This window comes from Capra hircus, chromosome 11 (genome assembly GCF_001704415.2).
Source record: "Capra hircus breed San Clemente chromosome 11, ASM170441v1, whole genome shotgun sequence".
In the NCBI taxonomy this organism is placed as follows: domain Eukaryota; kingdom Metazoa; phylum Chordata; class Mammalia; order Artiodactyla; family Bovidae; genus Capra; species Capra hircus.
In genome coordinates this window covers 6,199,508-6,213,701 of record NC_030818.1, presented here as the reverse complement: position 1 = coordinate 6,213,701, position 14,194 = coordinate 6,199,508, and the positions used below count along the sequence as shown (strand labels likewise).

Genomic DNA, 14,194 nt, shown 5'->3' with positions numbered 1-14,194 from the left:
TTTCTGAAATCATTCCGCTCATATGCATCTCAGCTATCTGGGGCCAGAATCCTCTGTTTTTCACACCCAGAGTTCCTCAGGACTCACCGTAGGGAATGGCTGCAGCCTTGTGGATGCCGGATTGCAGCTATTCGTTTCCTTCCTTGGTGCCCTGAGGGCTCAGGAATACACATTTGGAGGGCTGGAATCACTGATGACCATGATATCCTTGTTTACTGATATGGCAGGAAATACTCCCTTTCTCAGGGAGAACGGTGCTCATATGGGGATTTTACATACAGTCCCAGTAAAGCGTCAGGCTTGGGTTCATGAAAACCAGCATGAATAGGTTTTGGATGTGGGTGGGTTTGGTCCTTCTGACAGACATGTCCCTTGGGTTCAGTACACCCTTTGGCTTGATGGTCGTCATCACCGGGATCAGAAAGTCACAGTACTGAATCAGGTTCAGCCGCTCACTGCTCAAAAATCAATACTGGAGTGAAGCAAATGTTGGTAGAGAAGAAAATTGGTTTTGATCAGAATGCTTGCAGTCTGGATTGAGATGATGAAACTCGGTGTCCCCAAAACCACCTCTAGAGATTCTGCTTGGCCCTGAACGTCTTTAAAGGAAAATGGGGAAGTGATCTCAGTTGATCGCTGAGAAGAGGAGGGAAGGGTCCTCCCCGTCCTCCACGGCATGCAGGCTTGTGTCCAGGCTCGTCCGCTCCTTGCGGTCTCTCTCTCTCTCTCCTTCTATTTTTTGTCATGCGTGCATGTGTGCTTCGGTTGTGTCCGACTCTTTGCAACCCCGTAGACTGTAGGCCGCCAGCCTCCTCTGTCCGTGGGATTCTCCAGGCAAGAGTCCTGGAGTTGGTTACCGTTTCCTTCTCTGGAGATGCTTTCTTGTTCACACAGTTTGTTCAGGAGACTACTGAAGGGGAAGCTGGGAAAGAGATCTGGTCATCTGTTGATCCTTACCCTTCATTTCTACTTCTTTAACCTGCAGAAAGAAGCAGTAGGTCGGGCGAAGCATTGCATGATCAAAAGGTCTGAACGGTGTGCTTGGGCAGGAAATGAGCAGGGCAGAGCCAGGGAGGTGGGGGCGGGGGTGCCTGGTTCGAGGTTAAGGACAGAATGGAAAAGGCCTCCTCCAGAGAGCACCTCCTGCCAAAGGCTGCTTCCAGTCACCCTGTCGGAGCTGACAATGCTATTGGGGGAACCCCAGCACCAGGCCCCAGTGGACCCCAAACGCCTTCTGCCCATGAAGACACCACCCTCTGAAAGCTAAGGCATCTGGGAATGGGCTTGACTGGGAGGCGAAGGGCAGGTAAGAGTAAATTAAGCTGAGAAAGGGAGACAGCATTCCTGAGAGAGGTCGGCAGGAGTGGAATGGGCATAGGGAAAGCGGGGGACCAGTCTCGGGAAGAGGGGAGACATCTCTGCAGCAGAGAGCCCTGGAGGGCCTGGAACCAGAAGGTGACTCGAGTTTTCTCCAGAAGTCTCCAACAACAGGTCTTCCCAATCCCTCCCTCCCGCAGAAAGCCCAGGGAGGAGCTTGACAGCTGGGTTCTAAGCCTTGGCAGGTGTCTATTCTCATTCTTTGCTTCTTAGAAATAATCTTTTCAGATTCTGTGTGGGCTTTCTAATCATTTTACTCATCTGTTAATTCTTGGCTGGGTCTTGCTCCGTGGGCTTCTCTCTAGTTGCAGTGAGCGGGGGTGACTCGCCAGTTGCGGTGGCCCCTCCTGTGGCAGAGCGCTGGCTCTGGGGTGCACAGGCTTCGGCACTCGCAGCACGTGGGCTCAGTAGTCGTGGCACGTGGGCTTAGCTGCTCCACAGTATGTGGGTCTTCCCAGATCAGGGATCAAACCAGTGTCTAGGTTGGCAGGTGGGTTCTTTACCACTGATCCATCAGGGAAGCCCTGCCGCGTGGTTTTGATTTCTCCTCCTTGGTCCTTGGCAAAGCTCACTTGTACCAGAGGTCACGTGCGCAGTTGCATAGCTGTGGAGACTCCGATTTGTCCTCTGGTCCTTGTTTCAGGCACTCACGCAGCCTCAGCTGTGCCCCAGCCGAGCCCACTGAGACCACGGGTACCAGTCCTGCCCCACAGGGGCAGGTGTCTATTCTCATTCTTTGCTTCTTAGAAATAAAAAAGCCCATGTGACATGGTGTGTCCACCCTCACCCCCACAGCCCTCATGAATGAGACATCTCAGGAAGGCGGTGGTTTTCTGTCTGCCTGCATTTGATGGGGTTGTTTTTCTAAAACAGCTTGACCGATTAAAAAAAAAGACTACTGTCAATAAAATACTCAGACTGTTAAAATGTGAAGCCTCAGGCATGTCCAAGATGACTAATCATCTCAAGTTGTTAGCATCTGGAACACAGGGAGACGCTCAGCTGTGTTGTCTTTCATTTGGTTCCCCCAGTTCTCGTGCAGTTTGGGCCCAAGAGTAATTTCTAAATGTGGGAACCCAAGGTGTCATGCTATGGCAAGAGGAGGAAAGCTCGGGGGTTGGGCTGAGATCGCCCACTGCACCTTCTCTGGTGGTTTAGGGACATCTTTGTGTGTGCTGAACCCCCTCAGGGGTCCTCCCAAGAGCCCCCCTATCCAGGAGGTCCAAAGGCATGGGGAGAGGATGCCCCTGCTAAGGGGAGTCTGTTTCCAAACCCAGGTTCATATTCAGGATGCATTGTGAAGCTGAACAGACTGGAAGGTCAGAGGTTGGAGCAGAGAAAGGTTTATTGCAGGAACATGCAAGGAGAACGAGTGGCTTATGCTCAAAACTCCCCAGAGGCTTTCAGCAAAGCATTTACAAGGGCCAAGTGAGGGGGCGGGGCTCAGGGTGTGTGATTAGCTTGTGCACAATTCTCTGGTTGATGCTGAGATAACAGGGCAGTTAACGTTACTGATCCTTAGACACTGGAAGGCCTGCGGGCTGTGTGCTCTGATCAGTAAGTAGTTAGTTTCTTCCGCTTGTTGGTGATGTTTAGCATTGGAAAAGCTCAGGAAAAATACAGAAGATGCTCTCATCTGGGTACTTCAGCGAGGAGCCTCAGCAGAGGATATGGGGGTGGGGGTGTGTGTCCCAGGGAGGCCGCCCACATAGGGTCTTGCTTGGTTACAGGTCCACACCCACCCAGAGCCCCGAGTTCTCAGTGGGGGCTGAAGACAAGCAGAGATGGAAAGGCACCTCTTTATTCCTCGCCAGTCACCGCAACTCTTCCTTGGAGACTGTGGTTGAGACTGGGGGGGGGTCCCCGCGCAGGGGAGGTTCAGGGGCTTCACCCCAGCCTGTGCTGGGGAGCTCCTGCAGCTCTGTCAGTTTGTAATTCACCAGAAGTGCAACCCAAGGCTGCCGTGTGTCTGGTGGGGGAGTTCCTTGGTCTGCACATACAGCATCCCCCAGTACCCAGTTAAATGCCACTCAGGCCATCGGATGACCACACAGGTGGGCCTCCCGGGCCTCGATAACTCACCCAGTGCAGCAGCCAGCTTGGTGCTTTCCAAAATCAGCCCCTTTCCTCCCGTCTCTGTGGGATTCTGGGCCCCTTTATCACAGCATCCGATATGCCAAGTATAAATTAGCCCCCGATGTCCCCAGTGGCAACTGCCAAGGGGGCCTCAGCGGGACTGCCTTGCAGGGGTCACCCTGAAGGGGTCCTCACAAGTGACCTCTTTTTAAAAAATTGTGGGGATTAAAAAAAGAAGTAGGCCCCTCTCCCACCTCTTGTCTTCTCTCCCCCCAATTCAAAAGGTCTTGCCAGGAATCACCCCCGACAAGGGATGGTGAGAGACCAGGCCTGGGCCTCCTCTCCCCCTGCCCTTCCCACCTCCTCTCCCCCTTTGGCCACATCAGTGTCTGCACCCGCCGTGGGCGACTTTGACAACATGCTCGCCTCAATTTTTATCATAAACCCCAGCATTTTTTTTCTCTCTCTCTAAAATGTAACAGCCAAGCAGAAGCAAAGAGGAGTTCATCCAATTGGCCGCCAGCTTCCAGCTGAGGTGGAATTTCCTCCTCACAGCAGTGAGCAAAGCCATGACCCTCTGTCATAGAGACAGCTTCGGTAAGTCCGAGGACACACAGTGGTGTGTAGGCTGCAGGCCACAGGTGTGGTTACAGCTCAGTGCTCGCCGTATGGCGACGTGAAACCCACTCACCGTCTTCTCTCCTTTTTATGTAAAATAAAACACGGACACAGAGAATCACACAAAACCATGCTAATCTTTTTATAACAACACGATGATTCATCAAATGGTTGGACCCTGCCTCCTTCTCCTGTCCATGAAAATAATCAGTAAACAATCAGAAATAAGAACAAAGTTTTACTTGAGCCAGACCAAGGACCAGCCCTCGCAGGTAGCCCTGGTGGGAAACAATCCTCCTGTCAATGCAGGAGTTGTGGATTCTGTCCCTGGGTCAGGAAGATCCCCTGGGGGAGGGCATGGCAACCCACTCCAGTATTCTTGCCTGGAGAAGTCCATGGACAGAGAAGCCTGGAGGGCTACAGTCCATGGGGTCACAAAGACTCAGACACGACTGAAGCAGCTTAACACACACGCACTAGGTCTAGCCCACAAGCCCGCTCCCCAGATGACCCTGAGAAGCTGCTCTGGATGCTCTGGAGAGCAGCACAGTTTCATTTCTTGTCAGAACAAAGAACATTAAACAAGTCATTTCCTCAAGGTTTAAAAAGAGAGAGAGACCAGCACGCACACAGCAAGTCAGCATGGCCTTGACACCTGGAAGGGGGGTCTTATCATTGAAGGAGGACCAGCCTTGGTGTCCCCAGAAGGCAGGCATTTAATCTCTGTTTTCAACATGGACGTTCTTTACTTCTGGTCAATACGTCCTTTTCTCTAACAGTCAAAGCAGAGGGCCTGTGGAGGGTTGATAGGCCACAAACTTGATACTATTTTCTTTAGCATCGGAGTCAAGTTCACTCATGTATAAAGCCAGATGCCTCCTCTAGAGTTCAATATGTGGAAGTTTCTTTTATCATTCCCCTGCTGTCATTGTCAGATACGCAAGAAATCTCCTCTGACTTTTTAATTATCTGCTTTGGGACATTCTCAGAAAAGAACCAGGCACCCACTTTTACTCCCACCTGAGATGGAGGGAAAAAATGGGTTCTTTGGGGCACCTGGATTTAACTTCCAGGAATAACAATTGATAAAGCTCCCCCTGTGGGCTTCCCTGGTGACTCAGACAGTAAGGAATCCGCCTGCCCATGCAGGAGACCTGGGTTCAATCCCTGGATTGGGAAGATCCCCTGGAGAAGAGAATGGCTGCCCGCTCCAGTATTCTTGCCTGGAGAGTTCCGTAGACAGAGGAGCCTGGCGTTAGAAAGAGTTGGACACGACTGAACGACTGACGCCACTGTGTGCAGATGGTGGGAAGAATGAAGCAGAGTCTGTCTTGCAAACTTTCTTGTTAAGTGGATGGTCTTCCTGTGCTGGGGGAGGTCTCACCTGTCACAGCTGTGGTGCAGATGCGTAGGACAGGAGAGTTGTGGGGAGGGACAGTCATCCCTGAGGCCCACAGCCCCGTGGACGGGATCACTCGTTCCAGCAGATATCTGTGCATCCTGCAAAGTCCCAGGCTCCTACCTGGACACTGGACACACAGCCGTGGACAGACGGACAGAGCCTCCACCCACGAGCTCACACACCAGTCAGGGTGAGGAACCCCTGCCCCAGGGCTGCCAGAGGCCCTTGCGGTGGGTACAGGGATCAGGAAGAGCGGACAAAGAGCAGAGAAGCCCTATTCTAGACCATTCTGCAAACTCGGGGTCTCTTTGGAAGGTAAGCAGCCACACAGGTGACACCCATTCATCATGAGGCTCTGCCCATGAAGGTCAGGACGACAGGCTTAATGTTGATGCTCTTCCAGGGCAAAGTTCAGGTACAACCACAAAAGGAAAACCAGCCGTTTCCGTAGTTTGTACTGCTGACTGAAAAAAAATGCACAATCTGAAAGTTAAGAGTTATGTTTTATTTAGTGGACAAAACTGAGGACTTAAGCCTAGGACACAGCATCTCAGGTAGCTCTGAGGGACTGAAGAGGTGAGGGGCGGAGCCAGGATGTATATGAGTTTTTTGCAACAAAGACCAAGTAGTGGGAACCTCGAAAGATTGCTGTTAATTAAAGAAAGCCTGACATCTCAAGTTAAGGAATGTGCGTGTGAGTGTGTTAGCCGCTCCGTCATGCCCGACTCTTTGCGACCCTGTGGACTGTAGCCCGCCAGGCTCCTCTGTCCATGGGATTTTCCGGGCAAGAATACAGGAGTGGGCTGCCGTGCCCTCTTCCAGGGGATCTTCCCGACCTAGGAATGGAAGCTGGGTCTCCGACATTACAGGCAGGTTCTTTACCATCTGAGCCTCCAGGGAAGCCCTGAGGAATTTAGTGCTCTTCTGTCCGTGGGAGGATGCAAGAGTCTGGGCTCCCTGAAATCATTCCTTCGATATGCTTCTCCGCTCTCCAGGGCCGCTATCCTGCGTTTTCTCACCCTGTCTCCTCGGGGGGTGCTGCTGGGGCGGCTGCAGTAGCTGAGGACCTGATGAGGAGTGGACGCCCTGCCTCCATCCCGCGTTCCCCCAGGGCTCACTGTCGGGGGCTGTAATGTGGTGGCTTGGTGGCCGCAGCACCCTTTGATAACTCATAGAGTGGGTGCCGTTCTCGGCTTACAGTGGTTTCCCCCTCCACCTTCTTGGACCTTCATATGACGTCAGAGTACTCACACCACCCGTTCTTCCTCTGCACATGGACCTTGGTTTCACAAAGTCAAACAAGCAAAGAGTTGTTTCAGGGTCAGACTTATTCCAGACCAGGCCATGTCATGTCACAGAACCAGGCTCTCTCACTCAAGACCTAGCAGAGAAGAGTGGACTTTGCAGAGCTTTGAATTGCGCAGAAAGGGTCAACACACCCTTCTGGGGTTGGTGCCATCGTTCATGGTCTGAGTTATTTTATAGCTCTTGCAAATTGTATCAAACAGGTAATATGATTCTCCTGCCCAGAAGTGCAAACTATAGTGTGTCAGGTGGGCGCAGCTGAGGACAGCCGTGTGGCATCTATTCGTAAATTAATGTCAGCGGCATTCTTTACTGTCTGTGTATGTTTAGTCCTTTGAATTCTCTCTTTTTCAAATTTATTTTTTATTGGAGTATAATTGCTTTATAATTATACTGTTGGTTTCTGCCTTTCAACAACATGAATCAGCTGTATGTATACGTATATCCCCTCCTCTTGGGCCTCCCTCCCACTGCCCCATCCCTCCCCAGTAAGTCATCACAGAGCACCGAGCTGAGCTCCCAATGCTATAATCAGCTGCAGCAGCTTGCTGTTTCTCTGATTAATTGAGTCCCATAAAATCTTTGAAATGCATTCATTTTATATCTGTGTAAGAATCACAGTTTTATCTTCATTAAAAAATTACCTTTTGATGTGTGGCAGAAACCAACACAATTCTGTAAAGCATTTATCCCTCAATTAAAAAATAAGTAAATTTGAAATTTAAAAAGATTTTTAAAGATTAATTTAAAAAATTATCTTTTAAGAACTGTTATAAGCCAGATATCCCCCCCCCACCCCGTTTCTCAACTGAACTGTTAATTATCCTTTTGTTTTCTGGAGCCAGAGGCCTTGGGATTCAGAGCACTCAGCTGGTGCCTGCCCGCCAGCTCCCTAAGGACAGCCCCTGCACCCCTCACGCGTTTCCCCCCAGGAGATGCAGCCAGGCAGTGGGTGGTCGAGGGGCTCGCTCTCCACCTCCGGGAAGGGCACCCGTTGCCCTGCAGGTGGCCCTCCTCCCAGCTCACAGAAGCTGTGCTCATGTTCCCTGTCATGACTCAGCTCACTGAGCACCTCGTGCTAAAGCCACCTTCTGGGGTCCTCTGGGTATGGGATGCTGCGAGGGTGATGGACGCTGCAGGGACTCGGGCTTTGCCAGGGGGAATGAGGCTCTAGTGCACGGGAGCTGAGAGCCCTGGAAAAGCTGTTCGTTCCACCGGGATCTGTTTACCTGTCCATCTGTCTGTCTGCTTATTCACTGGGGGGTTGTTATGTCAATGTAGGCTCCTGGCACCTGTTTCACTTGCTGCTTTTGGAATATGTGATTCATATACTTCAGTCGTGCATTGAGGAGGAAGATGAGGAGGACAACGTGGGGAGTCTCAAGGAGATACTGCCAGATGACCAGTCTCCCGTCCAGCCAGACCATGAGCCCCACCACCCTCCAGACTGCCCCCCAGCTCAGGAGTGTGAAAGCCTGAGTGCGGATCCCCCCCGGGTGATGCTCAGATGCAAGGGCCAGAGCCCCGGTGCCACGGCAGGGAGCAGTGTGGTGGTCAGGGTGCCTGGCTTCCTGGTAGACACCGTCACGGGCAACAAGGTACGCACACCGCGGCCCGGCCTTCCGTCCACCGGTGTTCTCAGGGAAGTGAGAACCCAGAGGGCTAGGAAACCCACGTGCTGTGCGTAGCCACTTAGCTGTGTCTGACTCTGCAGTCCCGTGGACTGTAGCCCATCAGGCTCCTCTGTCCATGGGATTCTTCAGGCAAGAATCCTGGAGTGGGTTGTCATTCCCTACTCCAGGGGATCTTCCCAACCCAGGGATTGAACCCAGGTCTCCCACATTGCATGCAAATTCGTTACCATCTGAGCCACCAGGGAAACCTCAGAAACCCATAGAGGGGGTTATACACTGTCCACACAAGGACGCGGGACTCTAGATTCATCTCTGCTTTAAGCGATTTTGCCAGTGTGCCTGTTGACCACTGCTCAGCTCCAAAACGTGCCTGGTCTGATGAGAGCTGTGGGATATGCGGACAGCTGAGCCTGCCTGGCATGAACAGACTCACTGGGCAGCAGATCACTACAGCTTAGAGGAGTGACATGCGCTGAAAATGCCTCTGGCAGCGTTTAAAGAAAGGAAACACTGAAGAGTCTGAGTACAAAGGATCTTTGAAAGGATGGAATTGGGGTCCATCTTGAAAGATATAAAAATAAGGATTGCAGGAATTCTCTGGTAGTCCAGTGGGTAGGACTGTGCACTTTCAGTCCTAGGGCCTGAGGGTTGATCCCTGGTTGGGAAATTAGGATTCTGAAAGCCTTGCAGCATGGCCAAAAAATTAAAAGAATGAAAAGTAAGGCAATTTCTCTGGTGGTCCAATGGCTAAGACTCCACACTCCCAGTGCAGGAGGCTGGGGTTTGATCCCTGGTCAGGGAACTAGATTCTGCATGCTGCAACTAAGACCTGGGGCAGCCAAGTAAATAGAAAATAAATGCATATTAAAAAAAATGAAAGTAAGAATGGCTACTTATCGAATGTACTGTGCATACTTGATACATATTGTCTCAAAGCCATACAACCCTGCACAGTATCTGTTCTTATCATTTTCATGCCATGGATGAGGAGACAGAAGCTCGGAAAAGCTAAGTAGAGGCCCAGAGTCACACAGCCAGTAAACGGAGGCTGACACCCTGGCCTGCCTGATCTCATCATTCTTCTCCTACAGTGCTAGATGGGAGGAGGATGGTCCAGGCCCCCAGAAAACTAGGACACAGGATGCAGAGATCTGAGATGGGGTCGCGAATGCCAGGGAGGGGAGGCAGATTGAACAGGAAGTTCAGCTAGATGCGAGGCAGGGGAGTGGGCTGGTTGGGGAAATAAACCTTGACAACAACTATCAGTAGTAATTTCTAAAACTCCTGCACACATGTTTGGAAGCTTGGCCTCTTTGCGTGGCATTCTTTTCACATCCACAAGTTCCCCAGACCCCTGAAGGCAGGAGTGTGACCTCAACCTGGATGAAACGTGGTCAGAGCCATGTGGTTGAGTCACAGCTGGAACTGTCTGTGCCCTGCAGGCATGCTAAGTCGCTTCAGTCGTGTCCAGCCCCTTGTGACCCCATAGACTGTAGCCCGCCAGGCTCCTCTGTCCGTGGGATTCTCCAGGCAAGAATACTGGAGTCAGTTGCCATTTCCTTCTCCGGGGGATCTTCCAAAACCGGGGATCAAACTTGTTTCTCCTGCATTGGCAGGACGCGCCACCTGGGACGCCCGTCTGTGCCCTGCAGCCCTTCCCCATTCCAAGCGCACAGAACCTCGGCAGATTGTTACTGAGCTGGACTGCGCGAGACACCCACTGGCCTGGACAAATGAAACAGGAGCCAAAGAGCCACTTCTCACAGTCACCAGCCCTCTGTCTCCATCAGGCGCTCATTTGCTGACCTCAAAATAGTGAATTCAACACCCAGTGCTTCCGTGCTCTCAGTGCCAGAGACTCTAATGTGAGTCTGTAAATAAGAAACTCATCTCCCTGGGAGTGTGTATATGAAGTCAACAAGACAGAGACCGGGAAACGGGAAAACACTGGCCCCCAATCAGGACTGGTGACGGGGGAGGGGTGCTGGGCCACCGAGAGAAGGAGCAGATGGAGGCAGTTCAGGCTGCACTCATTGAGCTGCTGATTCAGGGCCGTGGGCAGAGAGAAGGCCCAGCTCAGTCTGGAGAAGGGCAGGTTGGCCAGACTGTGCCCTAGAGAACCCTCTCCTGGCCCCTGACCCTTTGGAGAACACACCCTGTCCTGGGTGACAGGACCCACCGGGAGGGCTTATCCTAATTGCTTGGGAGCCCCAACAGGACGCATGTCTGAGCTGGACGTTCGAGTCTGATGATTTGGGAAAATATCTGTAGCCCACTGTGAGCAATCCCACATCTTCCACTTAAGCGGGTTTCCTAGGTGGCTCAGAGGTAAACTCCCCCTGCCAACGCAGGAGATGGATTCAGTCCCTGAGTCGCAAAGATGCCCTGAAGAAGGAAATGGCAACCCACTCCAGTATCCTTGTCTGGGAAATCGCATGGACAGAGGAGCTGAGAACATTCGGCAAGATGCTTTATTTGCCTGCTCAGCTTCCTCTTCTACAAAATGGAAATAAAGACATCTAATTCCATAGGCTATAATGAGGTATAAATAAGTTAATTATTTGTAAAATTCTTAGAAGCATAAAAAGTACCCATAACCCTAGTCATTGTTATTATTTCTCCAAAAAAACCTCCTAATCTGAACGCCCTTCCAGAACATTCTCTCCCCAGTCCCCTAGCCACTCTGGAGTTTATTGCAATGGGTGCATTCCACCTATAATTAATTGGTGGCAACAGTAGAAAGGACATTAAATAATTGAATGACATAATAAAGCAATACAAGCAGATACATGTCAGATAATCCAAGGTAATATGCATTAGAGATTCATTAAACCTGCTTGTGCTCATGCGAGCCTGCCAGTTTAGCCATAATGACTTAAACACTCGAACACTGAAAAGTTAGGCTCGTCTGGTTTCCATTGCACTCACTAGTCAGCGTGTGCGCTTGTCTTCACCAAAAAGGCACACGCTCAGGGTCCCATGTGCTTTCCTCTGCCACGAGTTAACACCTGTTCAGCTGCACCTCTGGGGCTGACGCCCCTGAACAATTCATCTCAGTCCCTGCACCTACAGCAGCAGCTCAAGTCAGCAGTCCCCACCGCCGCTTCCATCTGTCGCTCTTGTCCATTCTACCGATGCTCAAAATAGTAAGATGCCAAGGCATGTCTTAAGAATAAAGGAAAAATTATACTGCTATTAAATAAAGGCCATTCTCCCTAACCTGGCAACCAGTTCCAGTATTCTTGCCTGGGAAACCCATGGACAGAGGAGTCTGGTGGGCTACAGTCCGTGGAATTGCAAAGTCAGACACAACTGAGTTTTCAGTTTAGGTCATATACTGAAGCATGAAAGCATGGCAAAAATATTTAAACATAAGTGACTTCAGCCAAAAGGTAAAGATAAAGACAGGTGGTATTTGTTTTTTTGCTTTGTTTTTTGTTTTGAGAGACAGAAGAAAAACATCTTTTCATTGGTTGGTGACGGTTATCATTGAATTTATAGAGAATTGGTGAGATATGTACTTTCATTAACCTTGCATTCAAAGTCATCTTTTGCACATCTTTGTCAAAATATGGTAGCTTATGGAGATGGAGGGGGCACTGTTGAAGAAATCAGATCAAGAAAATACATCTCTGTCAGTTTGAAAGTAATCATATCTGGGGATTTGCCCATCTTTCAAATACCCTTGGAGCTGAGGGTGGCATATTATCCTTGTTTCTCTGATAGGAAGGTTTGCTCAGGCAACTTGATGACTATCTGAGAGCCAACATAAGAGTCTGTGAATGTCTCATGTCAATTACTACCCTATAGAGTGTTAATGTACAGAGAAGGCAATGGCACCCCACTCATGGTAGGCTGCAGCCCATGGGGTCGATAACAGTTGGACACGACTGAGCAACTTCACTTTCACTTTTCACTTTCATGCATTGGAGAAGGCAATGGCACCCCACTCCAGTACTCTTGCCTGGAAAATCCCATGGACGGAGGAGCCTGGTGGGCTGCAGTCCATGGGGTCGATAACAGTTGGACACAACTGAGCGACTTCACTTTCACTTTTCACTTTCATGCATTGGAGAATGAAATGGCAACCCACTCCAGTGTTCTTGCCTGGAGAATCCCAGGGACGGGGGAGCCTGGTGGGCTGCCGTCTATGGGGTCCCACAGAGTCAGACACAGCTGAAGCGGCTTAGCAGCAGCAGCAGCAGAGTGTTAATGTAACCCATGAGAGTCTTCACAGACTTCCTCCTTTATACACTGGTCTATTTGACCAGTGGTGGAGGGAGGGTCTGTGTGGGAACTTGAGCCAACTGTGCCGGCTCATAGGGTCAGTATCCATCTGGAAAGCAGCCAAGGTGACGAGCGTTACAGCTGCGAGGAGACCCGTGGGCACTTCACAGGCTCCCTCCTGACTTTCACAACTGATCCAGGCTCTCTGAGTCTGTTTTAATTTCTAATTTTTTGGCCGAGCTTCGTGGCATGAAGGATCCTAGTTCCCGAACCAGGGATCGCACCCGCACCTCCTGCATTGGACGCTCAGGATCTTAACCCCTGGACTGCCAGGGAAGCCCCTGCCCTGTGCCTTTCATGGCAGTGTTGCTCCCCTCTCTGGCCTCACAAACACCTGCAGTGCCCCCATCCTTCTCCTCAAGGGAGCCACCCACTCCCACTCTTGCGCCAACTCCCAACACCCTCTCTTGTGCCATCCTGGGTTTCAGATTCCTTCCACAAAGTCTTCAGCAGCCCCTGAGTGCTCCCCTGGGAAGTTGGGGTCCCCTGCACTAGGTCCAGGGTGAGATGAGCTTGTGGTAGGAGAATTCAAATGGTGGGTCCTGAAACGGAAAAGTGTAATGTTCTCTTTTCATTTTTTCTTCTAAACACCGCCTCCCCGCCCCACCCACCCCACACAGCTCATCCAAGTATTGTTGGAGGATAAAGCCACAGAAAGTACCATCAAACTCAGCCTTCCTCTGGGACAGGAGACCCTCATAACCCTGACAGATGGACAAAAATTTGTGATCCACGTATCGGATGTATCCCAAAGCTCTGAGGATATTTATCTTAGGGAAAGTCATGCTGACACGGGAGATTATTTATTGGACTAGGACCTGAGAAAACATACATGTTTTTCATTCTTAACGATAGAGTAAATGATAACACTTTTGTATTGGTGAGAAAGAAGATTTTATGTAAATAATAAAGGTAGCACTGTTTTCTGTTTATATGTATTTCAAGGAATTGGTTTTGATGAATCATATAAACTGATTTGGAGAATAACTTTTGCCTCTGTTGCCTTTATTCAGGGCTTTTGCGGTATTTCTGTGGGGACTTGAGAGAAATTTGAGAAATCCTGTTGGTAATAAAAACATGGATCATTCTCCAGTGAAAGATAAAGTTCGTAGAATAGCAACCAGTTCAAGCAGTCAAAGTGAAGTGAAGTCGCTCAGTCGTGTCCGACTCTTTGCGACCCCGTGGACTGTAGCCCACCAGGTTCCTCCATCCATGGGATTCTCCAGGCAAGAATACTGGAGTGGGGTGCCATTTCCTTCTCCAGGGGAACAAGCAGTCAAAGGCCTCTCATAATATTTTTCGTCCTCTTCAGGAGTACCCTAATCAACATAGAGTTTGTAGAAAGATCCCTTCAGGCCTTGAGGAAGGGGGAAACTCAATTATGTGATAGTGCTATTAGAGTTACTGCTCCAGCACAGCAGGGGTCCCCAACCCCCCGGATCTAATGCCTGATGATCTGAGGCAGAGCTGATGCAATATCAATGGAAATAAAGTG

At 50.4% G+C, this 14,194-nt stretch overlaps 1 protein-coding gene across 1 annotated transcript in view; it reads left to right on the top strand.

Annotated features, from left to right (window-relative positions):
• Window positions 1-13,514, top strand: part of RFX8 (RFX family member 8, lacking RFX DNA binding domain) — a 48,494-nt gene extending 34,980 nt beyond the window's left edge. Inside the window, exons 9-11 of the mRNA XM_013967537.2 lie at window positions 3,936-4,050; window positions 8,060-8,376; window positions 13,320-13,514. Coding sequence (XP_013822991.1) covers window positions 3,936-4,050; window positions 8,060-8,376; window positions 13,320-13,514 — 627 coding nt within the window. The remainder of the gene's footprint in view (window positions 1-3,935; window positions 4,051-8,059; window positions 8,377-13,319) is intronic.